General features: G+C 42.8%; 2 protein-coding genes and 1 non-coding gene across 10 annotated transcripts in view; all 3 read right to left on the reverse strand.

Annotated features, from left to right (window-relative positions):
- The window catches only part of POLR3E (RNA polymerase III subunit E), a 28,227-nt gene extending 9,195 nt beyond the window's left edge, over positions 1–19,032 (reverse strand). Inside the window, exons 1-17 of one of the 3 annotated variants that reach the window (XM_075767695.1) lie at positions 18,904–19,032; positions 14,418–14,498; positions 13,327–13,377; positions 12,927–13,004; positions 11,570–11,685; positions 11,188–11,270; positions 10,350–10,457; positions 9,818–9,867; positions 9,413–9,532; positions 8,775–8,860; positions 7,697–7,741; positions 7,521–7,612; positions 6,618–6,738; positions 4,975–5,056; positions 2,461–2,520; positions 1,297–1,454; positions 950–1,014 (exon numbers count right to left, since the gene is read on the reverse strand). In XM_075767695.1, the coding sequence (XP_075623810.1) occupies positions 950–1,014; positions 1,297–1,454; positions 2,461–2,520; positions 4,975–5,056; positions 6,618–6,738; positions 7,521–7,612; positions 7,697–7,741; positions 8,775–8,860; positions 9,413–9,532; positions 9,818–9,867; positions 10,350–10,457; positions 11,188–11,270; positions 11,570–11,685; positions 12,927–13,004; positions 13,327–13,377; positions 14,418–14,453 (1,351 nt within the window). In that variant the 5' untranslated portion in view covers positions 14,454–14,498; positions 18,904–19,032. Of the gene's footprint in view, positions 1–949; positions 1,015–1,296; positions 1,455–2,460; positions 2,521–4,974; positions 5,057–6,617; positions 6,739–7,520; positions 7,613–7,696; positions 7,742–8,774; positions 8,861–9,412; positions 9,533–9,817; positions 9,868–10,349; positions 10,458–11,187; positions 11,271–11,565; positions 11,686–12,926; positions 13,005–13,326; positions 13,378–14,417; positions 14,499–17,931; positions 18,061–18,903 lie in introns of those variants that run through there. The other 2 variants (XM_075767696.1, XM_075767697.1) reach the window with 2 other exon arrangements.
- A 90-nt stretch (positions 19,033–19,122) lies between these two features.
- TRNAL-AAG (transfer RNA leucine (anticodon AAG)) lies at positions 19,123–19,204 on the reverse strand. Its single transcript has one exon. It is a non-coding gene; the product is annotated as a tRNA-Leu (tRNA).
- Positions 19,205–21,995: 2,791 nt separating this feature from the next.
- The window catches only part of EEF2K (eukaryotic elongation factor 2 kinase), a 35,495-nt gene continuing 31,870 nt past the window's right edge, over positions 21,996–25,620 (reverse strand). For all 6 annotated transcript variants that reach the window (XM_075767068.1, XM_075767064.1, XM_075767066.1 and 3 more), the window contains one exon: positions 21,996–25,135. In XM_075767068.1, the coding sequence (XP_075623183.1) occupies positions 25,026–25,135 (110 nt within the window). In that variant the 3' untranslated portion in view covers positions 21,996–25,025. The remainder of the gene's footprint in view (positions 25,136–25,620) is intronic.

Here is a 25,620-nt window from a genome sequence, read left to right on the forward strand (position 1 = left end):
GCAATCCTGTGCCTCTTCCCGTGTCCTCTCCACACCCAGCTATCTAAAGGTGAAAGGAAGGGGCGTGTTGGTGGCAGAGGAATCCAGTCTCAATGCCAAAGGAAGGAGTGCTGTGTTTAAGGCGAAAGCGTGCACAGCACACATGCTGTTATCTTCTCCGCTGTTAGGCTCGCTAATCCTCTCCAAATAACCCAACACCTAATCCTTCCAAGCAGATCAGACACAGGGTATTGAAATGGATTCATAGGCTCGTTTGTCAGTTCTGCTTATACTCTTCACTGGCTCCAGTGCCTGGCAATGAGCCAAATGCCTGGTTAAAACTCTCTGGAATCTCAAGGTTTCACGATCCTTTAGGATTATGGAGCAGCTACTTTAATATTCTCACTGGCATCCATGGTGGAGAAGGATGTCAAAGAGCGACAGCTTCATGCCTCCTTACAGCCCCCTGCCAGACACATTCTTCATTAATTGCTCAGCCCTCAACCACACCACAGAGCGCCCAGTGCAAATCAGGGGAAATAAAAAAAAAATAAAAATCTCATGCACATTAGCTTGCAAACCGAGAGGTGAGAATTATTGTGCACTGGCCTTGTCCTCTCTTCAGGAGCTGCTTACACCCTTACAGCATACAAGCTGCCTTAAATGCAGAAGTGGATAACAGACCCAGCTGATTTTATACTATCAAATAGCGAGTCCTCAGTGCCAAGGAATCCTCCCTGCTCTGCTACAGGGATGCTACAGTCAGCTTGTGCCACTCCAACATCAACGATGTTAGTACAGATCAAGATCCATCTCAAATAATCCAGAGGAAATCGCAAGAAAGCAAAAATACTAAACAAAACAAGACCAGTCCCCGCCACGTTCAAAACCAGAGAGGCGCTCAAAAACATCACCCTGGAGCATGGAGGAAGCATGTGCTTGAAGGTGATCCAAGCACAATTCCAGTTACCTGATTGTGCCTCTTGTTTCTTTGGTGTCAAGTGCTCCTTTAAGAGATTATAGACCTTTTCTAATCTGAAAGACAAAGATAAAATATACCAGGACAGTTTCAGTTACGCCTGCATGCAGCTGTGCCAGCTTTAGCCATTAGCTAGAACCCTCAGCTTCTCCAGGGAGCCAGTGAACAGGAATGACTTGAGCGATGCAGTGACACCCCCACCACACCACTGCCTGGTGACTGTTAGGGGGAAACCTTTGAGGCAATACAGATCGAATTATCTATCGATGTCTACAGAAACTTTGTATAGATAGTTCTCTGCTTTTAGCTTATTCCCCCAAATAAAACAAGTCATTTACTTGGCCTGAATGCCCATCCACAGCATATGTTGCCTCTGAACTATATCTGGATGCTTCTTAACAAAGTCTTCATCATAAGGGAGCATGAACTCCCAACCTTTGTTTATTCTTGCCACAGACATGTGCTCTAGGAAGTCTTTCACGTCTTCAGGGCAAAGCTATAAGAAAAAGAAAAAGGATAAATAATATAGAAGTCAATTTACAGAGGACAGAGGCAGCCACGCAGCAATGGGCATTGTTCCATGAGACAGGAAGAGCTGGGCTGATTTGGTATATATGGGGCACCTCCATGAATACACACCCAGCTAAGTCAGAGATACTCATCCTTCTCAGAAGCACCAACACTTCCACACAATGTTAAAAGCAGAGGACTTCAGAGAGCAGTGGTGATTAATCACCTGAGAGTCAAATAGCTCATGGCATGTTTTATGAAGAAAAGGGAGTTTCCAAACTGAGATGAAAAGACTCTATTGTGAAGAGAAGCATATTCTACAATGTTAATATTTTAGAGCTGCAGGTCAGACACGCTGCACCTACACACACACAGCTTTTAACCTACATTCCAAAAATAGAGGCTCTGTGCATAAACTGACTTGTGTTTTATCATTTTACTGGATTTTAAGGAAATTATTTTTTGTCCTCTTTACTTAGTGTTTCTCGTTTGTTTGCCAGTTTTAACAGAATATTCAGGTGCCCGAGTTGCTTTAAAGCTTCTACTCAATATTGACAACCGGCAAATGCCGACAGAAGAGCTGCTCTTTTATAACACACCCAAAGCAGAGTAGCTACTGTGGACTGCACAAGCACTCATCTGCTTTGGTGCATGATCCATCAGCTTAATTCAAACTGTGTCTGGCTTTCCACTGAAACAGGTAAGGGGAGAAGATGCATTCCAGTGGCTCAGCTACAAGGCCACTCATACCCTGTGGTGTCATGGTAACTACTACGGGAGCTGCTCAAAACGCTTCTAAAAAGAGTTTGTATCTATACCTGTTCCAAAGTGAAGGCACGCCTGGTGAGCAACACTGCAAGTCAGCAGTAACACAGACGCTGTGAACCGGAGAAGAGGCTTGCAGCAGCATCTGCTACCAACCTACAGACAATGCCAAACACTTACCACAAACTTCTGAACTAGGAAGGAAAAGAGAAATAAATATCACTCACTTTCGTAACTGCTGCCACTTCCTTTCTCACAACCCAGCGGTCCTGTGTGAACTTCCACATCTAGGAAAGGAACAAATGAGAAAAACTTAGCAACTGTATTTAGTAGCTCCTTTACTCAACTTGTAGCAATGACCCTGTTCAACGATCTTATCAGAAAAATGGAAACCCCATTCCTTTCAAGAATGTGGAAGTAGGTAGCGGGAAAACATTTTCTGGCCTCTTCTGTCCTCAAATGGCCATGAACACAGTATCAAAAGCTTTGAGAGTCCGTGGTTTGCCTTGGTGAACCTGTGACTACAAAAGCTATAAAGAATCTCTTGAACTCAAACTCCATTTAGCTTCCAAAAAAAAAAAAAAAAAAAGAAAGAAAAAGAGACACACTGCAGTGATGCTGGTACTCCAGAAGTCACACCTGAGGCTCAGCTTCTCACATACCTAATCCTCAAGCTAAAGGAACTCTTCATCCACTTCTGTTAATGTAGGGGCCTGTAGAGGCTGCTGACTGTTGCCTTTCTACAGCACACAGTCCCCTAGAAAGTGCCCGTTCCTTTCTTCAGTGCACATCACAGTCACTCACAGTTACACAGAGATGGCCTGTCACTCACGTGCATGTCCCCAGCTCACAGAAAAGCGCGGTGCTCTGCAGAGCAGCTCCTAAGGTCTAACATCCTGAGAGGCAGCTGCTGAGAGCAGGCTAACAGGGTACACGAGGACTTGGGCAGAACACTGAACATGACCTTTGATTCCTTCCTGTCTCTGTTTAAACAGACTACAACCTCTTTTAGCCTGTGTGTATTAATAATGCTGTGAAGAATTCAAAATCTCATTACTGCCAATTTCTTCCTGCCTTACGACATCATCTATGCATCCTTCTCTCTGACTCAGCTTCTCTCTGCCCACAAACACACAAAACCACCACGCTCACTTTAGGGCACAGGGCATTTCTGTTTTAAAGCACAAGAAGCTGCTGTCCAAAGGAAGCAGATCTATCAACTCTCCTTGCACACAACTCTGCAGCACCCGTTTCTCGTTAGGCCCTTTACCCTCAACTACAGCCAGTGGTACTCATGTCCTCTGAATTTATTATGTGACAATCTGGAGAAACAAACAGAAGCTTTCAGAAAAGACACGAATATCTTTTTCTCCTCCCCAAAGTACAGCATGGAACAGGTGGACACTAAGAGTCACTATTGGCCATAAATACTTTTTAACCTTATTAGTTACTGTACACAAATACATAGAGGGAAATAAAGTTCACTTTTTTGCTAGAACACATTTTCTCCACAGATGCAATACAGCATTACATACTATTTCTGAGCCCTATGACCAGACATTTCACTTTGTCTGAAAGCCAGAAGTATCAATACTTCCTATTTTCTAACATTTTAACTTTTTCCCTGTTGTAGAGCTGATCAGCAAATTACTTGCCTTTAAGATCAACACAGCTCCATTTCTCATGCAAGGTATATTTGACATAATTCAAATGAAAATACTTTATCTTTACATCTTAATCACTAGAACACTACCACTTACTTAACTGAGCATAATAATTTCTGATCCCTAGAACTTTACACATGACATGTCACCTAATCTGCTGTGTCCTAAAGACTTAAGTCAGTGGGTCACACCTGAATCCAGGTCTCCGTATGGCTGCATCTTGGGTAGACATCAAGACACGCTAAAAAGTCACTTTCAGTCACCATCAATTTTACCTTACACTAGCACTGTAATATCCTTAAAGTCTCTTGCACAGCATGCTCCTAGTCAGAGCTACATCTCATAAACAAACATTGCAAACAAAGGGAACAGTCAGGTCTAACTGAAAAAATTGAGAGCAATACACTTGTCAGCTTCTCTTTGATGGGGCGGAAGCCATAAACTGAATATGAACTTAGGAACTACTTAGGACCTTAATTCTTTCCATGGTCAGCAAAAATAAACACAATGCAGAGGCTGTTGCTTTTTGCTGTGGTTACGTGTGTGTTTATAAAACCTGTATTCATTTCAACTTCCATGTGCAGCTACTGCTCACAAAAGGCGCTGGGAACAAAGTCCTTTCACTGATTAGCAGCTCCAGGGAATAAAGTCCTTTTTAAAAATCAACAGTGCATGCTCAGGGAGCAAAAGGCTTACCCACACTGCCCTCCTGAGACCTCACAGTCCTGAGCCCACAGAAATCTATCTGGAGAAACAAGCACTTTATTATCCAGTCCTGGCTTTTCTCTATGCTCCCACAGTGCAGGGCTATGTGATAGTGGCTCTACAGCATGTGTTAGAAAGGGATGAATATCGTTAATGATAGATGATCTGAACCTGCCAGCCAGCCACAACGTCAATCTACACCAACACTACCATGACAAACTTGTAACAACACTGTCAGGATTAAAGCACAAATAATTTCTTTGGAGGAAACACCTTATTGCAATAGAGCAGCAGCATTTTGCAATGCCATGGCTTCTCAGGCAGACTTCACCTGTGTTTTCCTTTAAAAACAACAAACCCATTTATACTTACAACAAAGTCTCTCCCTCTACAGAGCACTTCTGCAGGGACTCCACTATGCGGACTAGAAGTATCTTTTGGGTAGAGGACATCACTGTTAATTAAAAAGGAAAATGGATTAGTTACTAAGTACTCCAGAAAAATGGCATTGATGAAGATTAACATAACAAACATGTCCTCCGTGTTCTGCACTTAAATTATACCTTTATCCAAAGCATGGTTTTCATTAAAGGAATTCATATTGGTGTAATTACACCACTGCAATTACCCTAGCGCAAAAAGGCTTACACCAGCGAAGCATAGCCTTATGGCGCTAGCAGATGCATGCAACACAGGTACAAGCTCTGCTTTGTTCTTGCAAAGCCTATCCTCCCTTGGATCGGTGTAAACAAGACCAGAATGATCCTAAGAAATGCTTAGGCTAACCTAAGCAGCCTTGAAGGCAGCATTTAGCCAAAACGCTGATGTATGGGCATAAGGGGTTTTTATTTCCTTCCCAGCAATCAAGGGCTTAAGAGAACAATACTACAAAATGTCATGCTCAAACTGAACAGCCCGGAGACCAACACTACTCTGTGTCCTTGTCTGCTTGAAAGATCAACTGGATGACGCTTACCCCCAAAGCCTCAAGGCAACCCAGGTTCAAGATCTTGGTCCTACCCAGGCTAAAGAAATGGGTCCCCTCTCCGCTTAAAGCTCTGATGTGTGCACGTGCTGCTCTGTGCCCAACCATCCCAAACACGCCACATCTACTAGAGATATACGCATCCTCCTCGGAGTACTAGCAAAGAATCAGCTATAACAAAACCAGTCAGAATGCTAACATACTGTCTTTTAACTTGCTTCCAGCTTCCTTCTGGAATGGCTGGAGGGACAGCAAGGGTTGCTGTAAAAACCATTCACATTGCTAATACAGGCCTGTATCACAATAGCTGAAAGACATCCTGCTAACAGACTGGAACTGGTAGCTGGTGCCACACATCTTAACAGAGCGAGCTATTCCAGAGACTGTAATTCTCTGCATGCAGTGCTCCACCCAGGTAAAAAAAATCATACTGCACTTCAGACTTCAATTCCCAGTGGGATGCTTTATCCTAATAAACAGGAGGATGATACAGAATCCATTTCATGCAATACACTCAGTAGCCCACGCTTGACTTATTAAGCGGGTAATGCCTTCTAGAGGGTAGCTTTCAGCTGACAAGAGCAGCATCCACTGATGAACAGCAAGGTGACTACACAGAGAGCTTTCTTTGACTGAATTTAGCTAAGAAATACTATAGCTCACACTGGTTTCATCTTCTATGTTTATATTTGACACTCATCTCGAAGAATTCAGGACAGTCCTCTCACAAAAGAACACGAGTAAAGACAACATCAAAAACCTGACATAACTCAAACACAACTACAGATTACATCACAGCCATAATTTTAGCTGGGGTAGGTACTAAGGTATTATCCTTTAACAGCAACCCTTTGAATTTGGAGTATCTGACTGCACTAAAAAGCACCAAACATTAAATCAAGATTTTACAGTACTGTGAGTTAAGAACATGGCTACTTCGGGACACAAGAAAGATGAGTATATAAAATCCATTGTTCTGATCGTCTCCTTTAAGCAGAAAACACGTCCCAGTAACAAAGAGGAGCCATACCTCTTCACCACCCAGTTTCCCTGGACCAGCATTGCCACCTGCTGTATACAGCGGAGAACTGCCGTAGAGTCAGTGCCAGAGCCTAGCAAACTCATCAGATTTGCAAATGGCATGACCTTCACTGAAAGGCAAAAACCACACCAGATTAAGTGTTTCTTCAACGCACATGATACAGACATAGATTTATAAATCTAGGATACTATGATTTATGTTGAAGTTCATGGTCAAAGCTGTATGTTAGAAAAAATCCAAAACCTAAGTTCTACTAAGTCCCACCCTGCACTATGGTCATATCATATATTCTAAAGATATCTGCTAGTGTTGCATTAAAGTTGATTAGTTTAACTGGTCCCAAATTATTAATAAAATAATAATTAAACAAATGTATGCCTTTGGCAATTATTTGGAAACAGAGATACCTGACAAGACAGGAAGTTCCTGAGGCAAAGTCCTCAGGATTTGCTCCCATCAGATAGTAACTCTGAAGAGACAAAATACAATTCCTAGATGACATTCCTGAAGTGTGTATTACTGAAAACTTCCCAGAAAATGTCAAAGTGTGGCTTGTTGCCTTAACCTTCAACTTATGATTCACACTCAGACCCTACATTCCAGCAGATACCTGCTGAAATAGATGTATCCTGAAAGCTATCATCAGGTTAGAAATTATTCTAAGAGTAAGTTGACTGCAAACATACAAATCAGCAGTCAGATCTGCTGTTACTGCTCTTCTCTGCACAGCAGGTCTTCTTAAGGAAAGGCTTGGGATTTGGATTCTTCAGAGAATCAGAGCGCCAGACTGTCTGGTGGGGTGGCAGAACTGGTACTACTAGGAAAGGTACCTTACCTGAGACAATTAGAAGTCACAAACTAAAGTGCAAATATATTACAAAAGCTACAAACCATTCTTCATCAGGATCTTAATCTGATCAGCAAGGGGTAAAGTCCTCAGCTGGGCCATAGAAAGCACGTTGCTTGGAGCCATTGGCTTGTCACTGCAGATAAACAAGCAGATTTGCAGTCCATGAAAAAGAGCATCCAGCCAATATGGACTTTAAACGTTCTGTACAAACACTTACTTCTCTTCCTCTATGCTTGGAGGCATCAGCATCATTAAATATTCACTAGAAGAAAAGAAAACGCATCCTTAAAATGCTTGTATTGGGACTTCCTAGGTTTGAGTACAGTTATTTCTTGCTTAGAGCAATCTTACTTGTGTGAATCTACAAAACAAACACTAGCCTGAAAAGAGAGTTCTCCCCCCTCCTCCCCCATCTTCCTCTGTAAATTCAGCACTAGCAAAAACTATGGACATTCATCTGCCCAAAGAGAAGGTATGAAAGAAACGGGAGTCAGAATCCCAGCTGTTCTGTACAGAAGAGGTGTCCAAACAGAGGAACTGCAAGAGTAAATACATGAAGCACCGGTGTTCTGACACACCAGTCAGAGTGGGCACGTGAGGTCCTGTAGACAGAGAATCAGGCCAGCAATAAGCAGTCTTTTCCACTCTTGTAACTACCAGTGTCTGTGAGGAATCAGATCCAAAAGACTTCTCAGAACACCTAGCACTGTTCCACTGAGACGTTAAATGTTAAGAAAAACCCACCCACACCATTAAACAGAATGAGCCTGCCATTTTCCTATTACTTGGGCCATGGTTGTATCGGATGACAGTGAAGCTTTAGTGCTGACTGCATCATGGGACGACTCCTGTACAGCTCCAGTCACCAAGAAACAAAACCAAACAAGTTTCAAGTAGTTTCAGGTGTCTCACAAATCACAAAAGAAAGTTTTATAAGATTTGCTACAACAGAAGTTATTGGCTTCAGAGTTTTAATTTATCGTAACCAGAAGGACCTTTTGTTTAACTTTTCCTTCACATTATTTGCAGTCCCAACAACACAGGGTTGCGATAATGCAGAAGAGGCTACAATCCCAAGTGAAAACAACTAGTTTTAATCTCACAGTACAGGGGAACAAAGCAAGCAACCTGAATAAGTTGAAGGCTAGTTTGTTTCTGTATTTTCTAAACAATTCAATTTTTATCATGGATAGAATTATCAAAGAGCAGACTTTTAAAGAATATACCTGCTTATTACTCTGAAAACAATCCCAACAAATTACTGCAATTTCTGTAGGAAACCATCAAACCGTTACCTGGGAGATTTAATTAATTCCGTGTTTTCAGCAAGGCCATGACCTTGACTAAATAAATACTGGCGCTCGTGTTCAGAACGGCTATCCTGGAGATACGGAAAAAACCAAGAGTCACTACCACATACTGATAACATACAAAATGTTCCTCATTCCAAACTGTGACCACCCTGTCACTACTGCACCATTCAAGCATTCCACCTAACTGATGTTCTGCTTTCACTTTCTTGAACAATGCTCACGCGATGTGGGAACATTTCTGTTGCTATGACATTGAAATCTCCCAACAGACATGCACGTGGGTCAGACAAACAGGATTTCTGACCCTCAACTGACTGGGTTCCCCAAGTCTTTCACAAATTCCAGTTCATAATCCAAGACCTGAGTGATTCTTGTACTCAGAACCCCCTTTATGTTTGTCCAATATCAGTTTTAAATCTTTTCCAGCGTGGAGACCCCAAAGCATCATCCAGCAGAGAAGGTACAGAGCACTGCAGAGTCTGTTCAAGCCTACAAACCTACTTTTCTTCATTATCTTTTGATGATTCCCTGACTCCCATGGGCCCAGATTTAAAAACAGTTCTAGACTTGGCTGAGCCTTCAAGCCCAGCCGGCCTCCTCAGCAGCTAGCACACACCTACCTTCAAGCCATAATAATGCAGATGAACCCAGTGCTCTTCTGCTTGTCTCTTCTGCAGGAACTCATAGGACTGAACACGTCGTTGACGAGCTTGTTCGGTCTCAGGGCGGGAGAATCGGACCTAGAAGATTTGGGCATTATTAAATACAGCCCCAAAACCCTCAAAACAAACCACCTGCATCACTTATTTGGTACATAAGTAACAGAAGCTAGGGGCCCTAGCTCAAATGAATTGGTGCCATCTTTATGCTTGTGCACAAGGGCAAGCCCATCTTGCTTCCCCCCCTCCCAAGCCCAGGGTCACCAGGATTAGCTAAGGTTTCCTGTCCTTTTATTTGGGTGTCAATTGTCAAGCTTTCTTGTCAACTGTTGCCTGAACTATCATAAAAAGGAAATTTGGACATACAGTAATTTGCTTAACATCATCTTCAGCTTCATCCTGGGATGAATCACCACCTGCCAAAAACCACAACAGAATAAACACACCACTGCGGTAAAAGAGCCAAAGCCAATCCATAACCGTTTGGGGGTCCATGCAGGAAAAAAGCAGGACTAGGAACTCCATAACCATGGGCTCAATCCTAGCTTGCCAATCTATGCAATGTATGACAGCACCACGCTGCTCCTATGATAGGAGATACTGCTCCCATGGGGTTTGCAGTGCAGCTTTTCAGTGGCAGTGGTGACACGCTCCCTGCTGCTGCCCTTTGACACTACCCACCACCTCCCATCCCTCTGCCAGCCCCCCACACTGTGCCCACAAAAGCATTTCTGCAGCTACGCTGAAAATAAGATCAGCAAATCAATGTGAGAAATGGCCTTATAGTCAATGTTATTATAATAACCAACTTCAGAATATAGTGACTCTTATCAGTAGAATTATATATAGAATTTGCATCTCACCTCCCAAAAGAAAACACAATTCACAGCGCATTTACCTTCATTAGCAGCTTCTCTTTCTCGGTGTTTTGCATCAGCCTTGTCCAAGTAGGTGAAGCTTGGCCTCAGCTGAAGAATTCCATGTAGTGGGGTCAGGTGAAGTTCACCTGAGAAAAGAGAATTAACATTGGATAAAGTTGTTATTTTCCACTGCACAAGGACAGCACTTTTCATTATCTCCCTATCTCTGTAAAGGCACAGCTTCAATTGAACATAAATATTTAATACAGTAAAACAGAAAAAGGGATTGAAGTGAAAAATTCATTCAGTGCTCAGGATTTCAAAGGAGTATGAAAGACCAACACCTATTTCTGTTACTCTCCTTTTTGCATTCAAACCACATCTTGTAGAGAGCCACACTCAGGCTCAGACCTGACCTATAGTTCAGGAGACTCCCAGTAAAATAGTCATCACTGAAGACAATCTACAGATTTTCATCTCAAATGATCATCAGATCAAAACTCTGTGATGGCATTCGGAAACAAGAGAGAGGCAAAAAGCGTTGAACAGGAAAATGAAACAGACACAATTAGATGGAGATAGTAATATAAATAACAATGATAAATTTATGCTACAAATGTGTATTATTTCAGGCCACCATGCACTGTTACGATCCTGGAGGCACCTACAAACTCACAGTGTTCTTATGTAATATTTACAATTTTGCTAGACCTTCTCAAGGACTCTGGAGACATTGATAAGGAAAAAATTTCCCTTCTTTAAAGACTTATCAGTTAACTAAAACTTAGGCTGAAAAAAAAAAGAAAAAACAGGTCTTATTTTAACCCTGAAATGAGCATGTTTCACTGATCTGGGGGGTAAGCAAAACAACCTTACCTTTTTTATAAACAGCAGCTGCATAGCGGGAAACATTACTCGCAGCTTGCGAAGAGCAGAAAGTTTGCTTGTCCATCAGCTTTCTGCAGACAGATGAATGCTGTGAGATTGTATTCAACAGGCAATGTGGCATACAGATGTTACAGGTTTGAAATCATCAATTCTCAAAATGGAGTATAAACAACCGCAGTTTACAGTTCAGAATTCATGAAGCACACCAAAAAATGTAGGTTACTTCCAAGAACACTTCCTATATAGCAGTGAACAAAGCACCCCCTGAGACTGTACAGCCACTTGTTCTCAGCTTTCCCTGAAGCCCTGGAGGACATACATGTATCTATGCTCACCACAACAAAGAAACGAAGGCAAAGAGGACACCTACGAGGAATAGGTGCTTGTTTCATCTGTACACGTGCCATCTACATTGAGAGCAATCTGTTCTCCCTTGCTGCGACAGTAGTTAGGATTCAAAGTATCAATGGCCATTTCAAGTTCAACCTAAATAACATGAAAGGAAAGACAGCTAATTACCATGGCAGAACTCCAAACACATCAATTAAAATTCAGTCCCACATGTGCTAACTTTTCCATAGGATTACAGCAAATTTAAATACATACACAGCATCATTCAAATCCACAGGGCAAATCTCTATGCATGAAGTTGAGCACATACATGGATTTTTGTAGAATGGGGACATTTTCACAATAAGCTAAACTCCCCTGTAAATGAACAGGAGCAGAGAAACGAGAGGCTGCAGCACTTACCACTGACTTCACAGTTACTCTTGATTTACACTGGTCGAAGCACAGAGACAAGCCCCAAGCTTTTAGTTACAAGGAGAACTATTCCCCCCCTTCAAACTTTAGACATATGTTCAAGAATAAGCATCTTCCTGCACAGCATTTCTCTTTATATAACAATACAGCATATATTCTTCCTCAAGGTGGCCCAAAGCCCTTATAAATTCATATATCACAGCTATTGCCTCATTTTTTCTTCCCCTTTGTGTTACTCAAACTGAACTAGTTACAAGTCCCTGGATGAGACGGCAGATTTACAAGCCTGCACAGGGCTTACAATGCAAATGTTTGCTAATTTTAATGGAGGACTTCCTGAACAAGCTTCACACAAGCACTCTCCTTAACCACTTCCCAGAACAAAATCGTAATATCACAGACATCTATTTCTGTGTTTTTTAAATAAGGCATTTTAAAATTATAGCCACAGTTTTAGGATACATTTGCAAGCAAGTGCAATCATTCTGGCTTTGGCTATACTTTCATTAGATAGACAACCCCACTGATTTCACAAGGACTGCTAATGACTCACAGCCAGGCAAGAGGGAAATCAAGACCCACACCAACACTGAAAGACAAAACATGCCTCCAAAGCTCAACGCTTTTCTGAATATTGTAAAGACCTCTTAAATCAAGCTGTATTAGCACAAGCACCTACAGACTGAACTAGCATTAGTAACTATGTTTCCCCGAGTGACTATTTTATATTAAAAGAGTGGCTTTTCCATCATGATTTTAATGCCACTCTTTATAAACTACTCTTATTCTAAACTCTACTTTACAGACGCAATGAAAGGCTCCCCCATACCTCCAAACACAGAGATCTGGTTCTGCAAGTAGTTGCATAGTTATAGCAGCTTAATAGCACAATGCACTTTTCTTAAGTACATTCTGCACAACAGAAAACGACTTGTACAGACTAGACTCAAATGATGACCAACCTTTTGCTGCTTTGGTTTTATCTTCGCTGACAAATGTGTAACATCATCATACGTCATGGAGGCTGGACGAATAGGATACTGGAAAACAAATCCATTTATGAACAGTGATGACAGAAAATGGCTAAGAGACTGCAGATTTATCCAAACCACGATAAAAAAAACATCATCTACTAAAAGCACTCCCTTAGAGTGGTTAAAGGGAGTGATTTAATGACAAGTCTGTGCCATAAATGACCACTCCTCTCTTGGCAATGATTTAATACTAAGTATTTCAACTGACTGAGACCCACACAGCCTTGCCTATATCCAAGATCTTGGCAGGCTGAAGCAGCAAGGAAAGTTACTGCTCTTTGAATTTATTTTAAACAAACTATCACTGCATAAAAGCTAACTGAAATACCTGAAACAGATACAGCTTCTCCAGTAGACTTCTGGCCAGGAACACGTCAATCTAAAAAGCAAAACAAACAACTTTTTGTAATTGATAGAGCCTCAGATAAAAATACAATCCCTAGAGCTCAAATACTGACAGTTTTAGCTTTTCATTACAAACTCTAACATAAAACACATTCATGACTCTCTTGTCAAAGGTCTCCTCTCTGCTGATTCTGATATGAAATTCTGCAGATGGCCTTTTAAAAAAACAAACAAAAAAAACCCACTGTGATGAGGTAGCAGACAGTGGCTCTAGCTGTGTTTTTCCTAAGGAAACTTGGCAAACAAATCTGAAATTAAAGAGGAAATTTTTTTTCTGAAGGGCTGAAGTAAATCTGTTATCACAATTATAGAAAGAGGAGGAAGTTCTCTCTTTGGTAGTATGACTTAAAGGTAACTTCATTTTTAGTATTTTATCATAAAATCTTTCTAAATTAGACAAGACACACCCACATCCCAAATCTGATTCAATATTAGCATTTTGCCACCAGCACCAAAAATCCACAGACGTTTCATGAATATCACAAACAGAAGCTGCCATTTTAGATACCTTCAGGTATACTCCTGACAATTCCCACTCCTTTTCTCATGGCTTTTCTCCTCCTTATGAGCTTGCCCTTCCTTGTGCTGTATAAATTCAGACATAAAGCGAACAGGACACTGTGGCTACTCTTTGGGACACAGCAGTCTTTTAAAGAAGTCCAGAATCAAAATACAACTGCTTGTTTTAGCAGAAGGCAAGAAACAGTTTAGCTTCATATTGAACGGATATCAACTCATCAAAGAAATTCCAATTTTTTACAGCTCTCAAGAGATATGCAAGAGTCACTGGAAACACACAGTGGTAGAAGCAAGTTCCTCACCTGTGTTCCTCTTCTGACATGGAAAGGTTACAAAGGGTGAAAAACCTGAGCTGAATCTGCCAACGTGGACAGCATTATTTTGGCAAAATTTGGTGACACATAGTTTCAGCAATGTAAGAACACTGGGAACTATAATAATACTAATTTTAAAAAAGCCTGATGTACAATGACTGCTGCCACGATGCACTTTTACCTCTTGTATAATTGGATCATCTTCTTCATTTGCCATGCTAGGATGCAAAAAACTTTTCCTTGGCTTATTCCTTGGCACAACCTGAAAGAAAACAGAAATGTCATACGGGTCACTACAGCTGCGCCACGTACCACATGTAGCCTAGAGTATTTGTTCAAGTTAACTTGGTTCCTTTCAGTGGTAACCTGTTTGGTCTGTTTTTCAAAGGAATGTATGTGTTTGCACGATCAGGTCGCTAATATTCCACAATCTTGAGAGACTGCCACCAAATTTAAGAGACAAGCAAAGGTCTCAAAAATAGGTAAGTTCTTGTAACTTTTCTGAAAGCCAGCAGTTATGTAAGAAAGAGAGGGAAAGACAGGCCTTTTGTACTCACATAAAGTGTATCTTTTATACACTATGTAACTGTAACACAGGGATAGCAGCTGGTTTTGCAGCCAGCAGATCTACAGTGCAGTGGCTGGTCACTCAACATGTGTGAGCTCTGAAACTGCCACTGCGGCCATCACCATCACTAAGGATAGCGCCACATGGTTCACTAGCTTCCCTTCTCAGAAAAATTCCTTGAAAGCAGATAATGGAGAAAGCTCCCAGTTAAAGGGCTGGGAGAAGAAAAAAGCCTGTACAAACCCTGTGCTCAGGACCAGACAATATTCCCATCTGTGAATGTGTTGACCTTGATTTCATCACCCTGACGTGTTGCAGCCTTGTCTCCTGACCTACCACTCTTCAGACTGTATTGCTAAATGAGAGCTCCAAAACACACTCCTCGGCCTCTCTTGGAGTCCTCTGAAATCATCACAACAACAGATTTTACTTTGTAACTACACCAATTCCAAAGAAAATAAGACACTGATATTAACTGGGGACTGGGTGCTCTAGAACAAAGTGTCATCATGTTCAATCCAGTGCTGGAGTCAGTGTCATGCCTGGTTCAGACCTCTGAATAAAAAATGATCCCTCAGCTAAAGCAACAATAGTTTTCCCCTGACCAAATCCAACAAAAGGATTTACAGGTTATTTGGATGTCATTGCAACAATATTAATTAGTCCAAAGACATCGTTAATCAGCCAGCACTGGTCAAGATAGGCACAAAAAAATAAAACCTCTCTCAAACTGACCAAGGAAAGTTTTAACAACAAAGATGATCAGATAAAGAAATAAGATCTATATTCAGGAACTCTGCCTCACTGTCTTCCACTCCTTGATGCCAGCCTGCTTCTTTGCTGGACCTCGTATGGAGGAAGAGAAAGAGACAGCGTCCAGGATCAGCTGGTAATAGAGAGGCAATAGAGAGGCTGCAAAAGAAGGAAGCCAGCATCCACGTTACATCCAAGACGGTGACTTTTTTTTCCCCCCCCCAAATACACAAGCCACCACAGAATTTAAGCAGCTCAGTATATTTCAACAGATGTGCAGGCTTCTCAAAACATCACGTTAATATACACGCAGTTATCTAAGAAATCTTTCAGAGAGGCTGGATAAGCATTCTGGATATCAGTGTTAGTAACATCACTACATGGGCAAATTTCCATTCAGGCAACACCTCTGGTTTATTTACACTGTTTCTGCCATTCCACCTAGAAATATGATTCCATATTTTTCACTTACAAGTTCTCCACTACCAAAAAAGTATCCCTCCGAGTACTGAACTGGAATTTTCCATTTCTTTACACACCAGCATATCCCTGGCTCTTCCCACCATACATCTGTATTTGAACATTTACCACTTAATAATATTTCAGATTCATATTCGAAATAATTTTGTAGAAATGCAAAGTCTTCACAGCAAAAAGCCAGTATCTTAACTACAGGCTGGGGCTGTTACTGCACAACCGTATGTGTTATCTGATTGACATCAGGGTGTTTTGTGCAATCAGGCACTCAGTTCTTCCCAGAAATACATGCATGAATATGCTGTTTTAAAGAAACGAGATCTGGCAGTTCCAATTTTGCTTTCCCTGCTCACATCCCCTGGGTAGCCTGATACAGCAGGCTCATGTAAAGCCAGCCTGATAGCTCTGCATGAAATGGAACAACTGCAGTTTTCATTCAGAACAGAGCTGACGATGATATGTATGAGAACATGCGATAACACCCACAAGGTGGGAGACTTGGGTCCAAACTCTCCTTCTTCGCCCCTGAGAGGACTGGGAACCCTTCTTGTCAGCCTGAGTGCCAAGGATGTGCTAGCTTGTTCCTTCTCTCCTGAGAAAGTTATTCCACTTTCCAGAAGAGAAATTAAGATTCCCTGGGCTAAGGAGAGAAAGAGAAGTTTAGCATGAAGGACCTGGTCTGTGGTCCCTCATCTAACGCTGCTTACGCAATTATACACAAAATCTCTTTCTGAATCCAGCTGCCAGTACTCAAGGAAAATGTTGTATTACAGAGATTACATTTTTTTCTTATTCATGTAAGGATAAAGAATGACTACAGTTCCTTTTATTGGAGAATCAGAATGACAGGTCTATAAATAGCAAGAAGTGTGTCCCAGCACAATTTATAATACTTATGCAACTTGAAGGAACCTTCCGAATCAGAATGAAGCTTTCACTGAAGGCATGCAGATGCAGTTCTACGTCTACAGTATATATATCTCTATATGGTGTTCATTTCCACATGTCACATATATATCAGATATATTTTTTTATATATAAATATATGACACCACAAGAGATAAAGAATGGAATTAAAAACTAGGAGATACCAAACACGTTCAGCAGTTTCAAATTTCCTTTTGGCAGAATAGTTGTCTTTAAAAGGGACTTTCCTTTAAGGTGCAAATCAAAATATAATGCAAGTTATTAGTATGAATCATTAAACTTTAAAACAGCTTGCAGGAGGGCAAGAAATACAAATCTCCTCACTTCTCCTGCAATGTGACCAACGCTAGGACCAATGGAACTGCTCGTTAGCTGCCTGTAACATCATCAATTTAGAACCAATGAAGAAAAATATTGTGGTTACAGAACTGTAAAAATTAGTGATGAAGCCACTGAATCTTGCCTCTAAGTTTGAGCTTAGAAGGGTATCTGGGTATTAGAGCTATCTTTTTTTAATTTTTATTACCAAAAACTTTAATATAAATGTAAGAAGGAAACTTGCAAATCTGCATGTCATCTGACACACACAGACTTCTAGCCAGGCCTGCAAGAAATGTCCCAGCATTTAATGGATACCTAAATTTGTCAGTAATAACAGACCTCCAAAGTGCCAACGCTGAAACTTGAAATATTATTCATATAAAATGATGCAGTGCAGGAAAGGCCAAGAACTCCTGCCACATCAGTGCCTTAAAGTATAGATAACGACTCAGTGGAGTGGGAAAAGTGCCATCTCCTACATCACTACCATAATTTCCTCTGGCACCTGGACTCTCCCCTGTAGGGGGTCTCTCAGTCCAGCCCTAGCAGCAATCCTCTAGCTCAGGGTGGCCCGTGGCATACAGTAAAATGGAAGCTGCAAAAAAAGCTGAAGCACTTTCCAAACATTTATGATAATTACAATTTTGACCCAATTATTTGCTTAATTTTCTCCTTGCTTGCTCATCCACAAGCAGCTTTGCAGAGTCATCTTCTGGTAGCAAACCCAAAGAGGGCTCCTCTGCACCAGGACCTCTCTTTGGAGGTGATGCCACGGAAGCACCCCTTCAGGATTTAAAAGATTATGCATTAAGCACGACCCTTTCTTTAACACCTCAACGTTTACGGAGCGAAGCGCTAGGCCTGTTCTGCCAGGGATTAAGCTGCTCGCTCGCTGCTGTGTGGTAACTCTCGCCGGGGCAGCCCCGGAGCGTGGCTGGTGACGGTGCCAAGCCCCATCTTCCACGCAGGCATTGCTCCACCTGGCAGCGGCTCAGCCGCGGGCCCTGCGCACCCCACTGACCACGGCTTCGTCATTCTCGGCAACTCGCAAACCTACTTTCTCCTGACACAGCAGCCTGGCAGCAGCGGGGGAGCGCGGGGAAGGGGGACGCGAAGGGGGAGGCCAGGGCCAACCTCGTCTCCCGGAGGGGCAGGGCGCTGCTACGGTCCCCGCACAGCCGATGCTCACGCTGGGGCAGCCGGATGCGGTTTTTGGCGTGAAATGCGTCCTTCCAGGGCAGGAGGCGCGGAATTGCCACGGCCCTGGAGGGGAGAGGCCCTGGAACAGCCGGTGCCGCCGCTTTACAGCCCCGGGAAGACCGGCCGGCACCCATCGGCGCGCCGGTGAGGAGAACCGAGGGGCCGCGGCCTGCGACCAGACCCCCGCCCGCTCCCTTCAAGGTCTCCACCACAGCGGCCCCGACCCGCGCCGGTTCCTGTCAGGGTCCCTCCCGGACGGCTGCGGCCCCTCAAGTCCTCAGAGAGTCTCGTCTCCACCGCCCACCCCGGACAGGCAAAGCCCACCTCAGCCCAGGCCACGCTCCTCCCTCTCCACCGCCCGCAGGGTCCCCGTCGCCTGCGCAGCCCCAGGAGATGCAAAACCAGCGCCGCAACAGCCTACCTGCCGAGGGCCGGCGCAGGCAGCGGGGCCGCCGGCTCCCCGGTGTCGGTGCACGGCGCGACGGGCGGCGCTCAGGCAGCGGCCATGTTGGTGTCACTCCAGCCGGCACGTGGGGACGCGGCCCTCCTCCTACCCACAATGCTCTCCCGGGCAGCACGGCCGCAAGGGGGCGCCGCGGCAGCGGCTGCCCGCAGCAGGGGGGGAAAAAAAAACCTGTGCTGGCAGCGGTGGGATTCGAACCCACGCCCCCGAAGAGACTGGAGCCTTAATCCAGCGCCTTAGACCGCTCGGCCACGCTACCGCCTTATGAACGCTACCCTCGCCGCCGGCTTTGCTGCTTTTTCGGCCTTTTTCCCCCAGCAGCTGCCCCGGTCTCAGGGACCTCTTTCCCTACGCACCACAAAATAAAATACCGTGGGGTTTATTTTAATTCCTGCCTCCAAGCAGGTGCCATTGTAGCGGTGCAATGCAGTCAGGGACAGACAGGGAGGGAGCAGCACCCTGCGCATCCCCAGTGCCACGCTGCCACGTGGATGCCACAGCGATTTTGCAGTATGTGGGGGCATCCATCGCCTGTGCACCCCCTCTGAAAGTCGGAAAAAAAAATCTTAAACACTATGCATTGTAATTTTCTGCTGCAAAGCTACAACTCACTGAATTTGCAAAGTGAAAAGGCAGCTGGCTGTATGGGGGGGGGGGTTTGCTTGCAGCACAGCAGGCTGTAGGAGCAGCAGTAGTCAGTACAAGCCTTGTGACAAGGGGTAGTAGCACACTTTGGCAGCCTTGAAGGTGCCCTTGGGAGTCTCTGTCCTCTTTCTGCCTGAAAGTCTGATAAGTTTTGTTGAGGAATTAATATTATTTTCACTCCTTAATTAGAGTGGAAGGGTTGCGTTTGGAGAAAAAAATCCAGCTTCTCTAGGGTATGGCCACAAAGTCTTAATGCAGCTTGACTTAATTCTGTAGTTGGGGCTGTCCATTTAAACAGGATAGAGAAAATAAACCTGCTGGAGCACTACTGACAGCCTGAGTTCACCCACTGGCCCCCCAGCCTGTCCCTGCAGCGCCCTGTGGCCCCAGCTCTCTTCCCGCAGCACTGCTGGGGGTGGTTCTGCAGCTTTGCACAGCCTTGCCAAAAATTCCATTCACTGCCTACAAGTGCTGAGGAATAACAGCACACGTGTAAGCGTGAATGGGATCCTTTTCCTCCATCACTGCTGCTGTTTCACACCGGAAGTTCGGTGCTTTTTCAGAACGATGAGGATTTTTTGGAGAACAGAGGGAGCTGGTGCTCCTCCCATGGCCCCGGCTTTGCAGAAAAGCAGCAGAGGAGAAGGTAGGCAGACCTGAATGGGCTTCACACTGCAAATCACCTGTCATCTGTTCAGGCAGGAAAGATTAGGGAAAGAGTCTGATTTAGCAATGTCCAAGCAGTGGACATGGGGTACTGTCCCCAGCACTGCACGTTCAGGGCATGCGGAGGGAAGATGTAGCACGCCCGCGCCGCATGGAGCACATCTTACAAATGGTTTTCTCATTGTAAGGGTTACTCAGCATCGCAGGGCCTTTTGCCTATGCAGTGAGAGGTATCTCACCCTCCCGGAGAAGTGCTTTTCTGCCCTGCCATGGGTGAGCTCAGCCTCTGTCCCTGAAATGTTTGTGTGCCTGGCCACAGAGACATTTCTGAACACTGAAGGACCCCTGTGTACCAAAGATGATCCACGTCAGCCATGTGTGACACTTCAGAGGGGATAAGAGCAGAGGTCACACCTCGGGGCTGGCAGCCGAGTCACCAGGATCCTCATTTTACCAGTGCAAGGTAAGATGGTAATTATGGGACCTCTTCCAAATTAAAAAAGAGTGAAAATGTACACAAGCTACCAGCCTCACTACATTGCTTTCCTGGCACAGGAGTTAGCCGGAGAAGAGCAAGGACCCAACACTTGGATCAATTACATCTGGACTAAGGACCAGGCCTGATGGTTACAAACCTGTGAGCTGTCCCTAAAAAGCATTCAGGTCCCCAGCACCAGAGAGAGATCCCCCTCAACTTAAAACGTGGAAAACAGCCTGACTCACCCTGAATCCAACCTGAGGTTCAAGTGAAATCCTCTCTTTTAAAACTGAGAAGTCCTGATTTGGCCCACCTAACCTACACCTGTGCCTGTCAGCAGCCACTCTACTCTCAGAAGTGAAATTATACCTGTGGGGAAGAAAGTGAGATTCAAATCAGTGCCACAGACCAGTGGCACTTAAGAAACGGGCAACATTCTTATTTACACTTTATAAGCTGCAAGCGTTGGCTGTGTCTGTGCTTTCTGATGGTTGCTATCCCCACTTCCTTTGTTACACTTGCAAAAACACTCGGTGACAGCAGCTATAGCTAAAGACTTGCAGTGCCAAATTTCACCATTTTTCATCTTAGCAACACGACAGTGGAGTGAAGAGGCCCTGCTGGGGCTCTTCTGTTAGGAGATTCTGCTATTTCAAGTGCCTTTGCTAGAGAGCAATTTCACGTTGTTTAAACTATACAGGTATAATGAATTATACCTGTCTAAATAAAGCAATAAAAAAGCAACAGTAAGAGCTCCATTTTCAACAGTTTAGAAGGGCTAGCATGAGACAGATTATTCTTGAACAGAAAGGGGAATAAGTCATACTGAAAATGACAGTGTATCAGTAAATATTGTAGCCATGACAAAATCTCTCCCACCTCAAATCACAGAGTTCTTTTCTCAGGAGTAAGCCAAGACTGAAGCAATAAGGATGCGGCTGTAGCAGCCCTGCAAGTGAGCACTTCAGTCCTTACATCTTATCCCATATTAGTTACAGCCATTGCACGTGTAATTGAATGCAAATAAAACAGCACACCAACCATTTAGTTTTCTTGAGGAAAACAGATTTTGGTGGTACATATCGAGTCACTTCCTCCCAGTTAGTTACTTCTAACGGTTGAAAGTGAATGAAATCAGGGATGGAATAATAAAACCACCACAGAGGATTTCTGGAAGCTTGCAATAGTAGAATTGAACTTTGGCAAATTATAAAGAAAAAAAACACAACCCCCCACATTCAACAACTAAAACTCTATGGAGAAAAGTGACAAAAAGAACAACTTTATTGACCAGCCAGAAGGAAACCAAACAAGTGAATGAGAGGACTAGGTGATGCAGGCAATCAGTATTTGCATGTCAGATGTACAAATGCAGGCTTCCATCTCGCTCTCCTTACCCAAGCAATATTCCCACTGACATCTGGAAACACTGAACCTGGGTAAGTTCTGGCAGGCTGAGCCTCAGATTTATTTTCACATTTTTAAAAAATACGGATTTTTATTTATTCATTGTGAATAGATTAAAAATACAGCATATAGCAATATAATTCCAAAAGTCTGTCAAATATATAATTTTTCTCTTCAAAAGAATGTCATAGAATAAGTTGTGCATATTTCTGTAAACAATTTCCATTTTCAAATTATTGACAGTTCTATCTATTGTATAACTACATAATATGATACCACCTTATGACAGAAGGTAGTTGACATCAGTGAAAAAGTCGTATGTGCAAACAAAGTATTAATCATAATATTTTCTTCACTAAGCTGCGTGCACATTTACATATCAGATCTACAGAGAACTGTCAGCAACTTTAGCAACTACTGAATTTAGCAAATTAAACTACACAAAAAAGTGTCAGTAATCACACTCTACGTCCCTTACTTACACATTTTGGATGGGCACATTCAATCTCCTCTCCTCCCTACATGGTTGTTGTTGGTGTTACACATGCTTCCTTCTCAAGGAACATCTCAAAGACTTGACATCAACACCTTATGAGGAAAACAAATCCTTTTGTCTAAATTTGTTATACCTATATATGTATATATATGCCTACACTGTATCGGTTCTGCACAAGACCCTCTGACTATTCACCTGTCTTGAGACAAATGGCACATTCACCTTTCATTGAAAGCTGGTATTTCAATGCTATGAACTGAAAGAGCAAAAAGGCCACAACCAAGAGAGGCTTTAGGCAGCTAAAGCAGAACTTTGGATAGGCACTTAAAAACATCCATCTGACTTGCAATGCTACAAACTCTGGTTCTATTTCAGATCCAAAAATTTGGTTATTTTAGTACCTCACTTAATATCTACTTAAGCCCAACTGAGATCTAGAAGTTAGACATTCCTCCATTAATGGGTGAAAAGCTTCACCTTCACTCTCAAAACAAAACAAAAATCAAAACAAAATGGCCATGAACACTACCTCCCTCCACCCCCTGCATTATACAGCAAGAAGATGTGGCCGTATGTTGCAAGGCTACTACTCATGGCTACAGCTGCCTGGTGGTTAGAGCACCCACCCAGAAGTATGACATCCAAAGATAACTTTTCCTTCTCTCCTAGAAGGGATTCATATCTTCCCGTCTGACTTCCTTAACCACCAGGGTATCATCTCTTTCACACAGTGGCAGTTGTTACTAACATCATACTTGGATACTGTTTAAATAATAATTCAAGATCCACTTGCCATAGAGTAAATGGGGAGCACAACTTTGGAGCCCAGTGATCAGTACTCACACAGGAAAAGAAGAACTGATGTCTGTTCCTTCAACTGTTTCTACATTTTACAAGAAATCAATATTACTGGGCTATGCATGCATGAAGTTCCAATGAAATCAATTGCATCACCTAGCATCCTGCTTAGTTTTATGCATACTTTTAAAAGCTTGGCTACAGTGAGGCTGGTGAGCGTTATAGGTCATTCAGCACTTCACAGGGGCTGCCCCTTATTCATATCAATTTACATCCTCAGGAGACTGTAAGGCCAACAAGACAAAAGCTTCCACCTGAATCTCCTGCAAAACAACTGTTAACCATGATCAAGAAACAGGAACAGCTTCTGTACTACCCGTATAGATGGCACAGCAGCTTTGGAATAAAATACCGGATTTGGAAGAAACTTACTTCTATGCAATGATAATTCAACTACCACCATATATTTGCCCTCCTATTACTGGTTAGGATTATGCAAACAGGACACAGAAATTCAAGTGTTTGGGGATAATACTGTTTTCTCTTTTTAACCAGCATTTTTTTCTAACTGGCGTTTGAAAGCATTCGCAGATAAAACACTATTTCAAAAGCTACTTAAACCAGTTAAATTATTTTCTATACATAGAAACAGGTGAATCAACATCCTCTAACCTTTTTGAAACATCGCTCTGCAAATGGTGGAAAGTGTATTCTCATTTTATGTGAGATGATCTAGCTTCACTGAGAATTGAGATGTCACTGTAAAAATTCAAATTATCCATATATTACAGATCTTGCTACTATACATCATTGGACAAATATCATATAAGATCAGTAGAATTTTACACAACTAGGTTATTATATGGTGCAAAATGAGAGAGAGGTAGCTGGATGCCTTACCTCATCAAGAACATCAGTGATTTTCTGATGGTAAAATATGCAACACTGGTAATGAATAAAACATATTCCACCCTGAATATCCTCACTGCCAATCTGAAGCATCTTCCCCTCCCCAAACTGTAAGGATTCATCTGGAATTCTCATTTGAGAAGAACAACAGAAGTGCCCAACACCACCAGCTTAACAGAATGGGACAACTTACTAAAATGAGTAGCTGCATGCTTAAATCGAGCATTTACACTCACATGCAAATTTGGTAAGATACACCAAAAATTATGAAGAAATGCTGAGACTTCAGGAAAATGTTTTTCTGTATGTGTTTTTTGTTTTCTTCTGACAAGGAGAAAAAGTGTAAACACACTGATCATTTGTTGCATAAAAACAGGACACGTGAAGCCTAAACAAACATCAGCTTCATTTTTTGTCCAAAAACCCCTAGGCCCCTCAGTCCGAACAGTTAAAAAAATACAAAAGGTCAAGTGTGTCTGTGTTACAGCTTTAAAACACTAGCAGAAATATGCTATGGCACCCTACATACCACTTAAATTTGGATTTCTCCCCTCAAAAAAAAATTAGAAAACTAAAATATAAAAAAAGAAACCGGTAACACCACATAAAAATATATCTTTTTAGCTGCAAATGCAGCAAGTCTATAAAAAAATTATATACAAGAACTGCTTAATTGCAGTGTCATTCTTCCATCATCGCCCAAGCCTCTTCCGCTTTTTGGTAGTACTGATTTGCCAGTCTGCCTTTCATGGCTTCCATTGCTGCTTCTGCTGCTTCTGTGTACAGTTCGCCTAGAGGAGGAAATAGTAACGGTTATGTTGGCAGGGTAAAGAAAAAACATCTCTCTATCCTGAAGCAATTAAAGGACAAAAAGAGAAATTGAGGTCAAGCTACAGGGCCAGATGTATAGGTATATTTTAGTAGTGTCAACAGAGTCACATCAGCTCAGAATCTGGCTTTTACTCTTCAAGTTGAAAGTTACATGACTGGCTGCTGATGGCTCTTCAATGTACTTGCAAGGACTGGCAATAGGGCCGGCCCGTAGGAGCCCCCGAGACGACTGCAAGACTTAGACACCTGATGTGTAGATTACACCACAACTAAGAGAATGTTGTGTAGGGTCTGGGAATCATGGGTGTAACTCAAAATACAAGCAGCAACCTGCAGTTCAGAGGCCTCACAGGGAGTGAAGGTTGCTTGCTAGTGACTCACAGGATTGGACCTGGCACCGCTAACTACCCGTCATCAGCAAGATCTCTGTTTTCAGCCTTGAGTC

This window comes from Balearica regulorum, chromosome 15, assembly GCF_011004875.1.
Source record: "Balearica regulorum gibbericeps isolate bBalReg1 chromosome 15, bBalReg1.pri, whole genome shotgun sequence".
NCBI lineage: Eukaryota > Metazoa > Chordata > Aves > Gruiformes > Gruidae > Balearica > Balearica regulorum.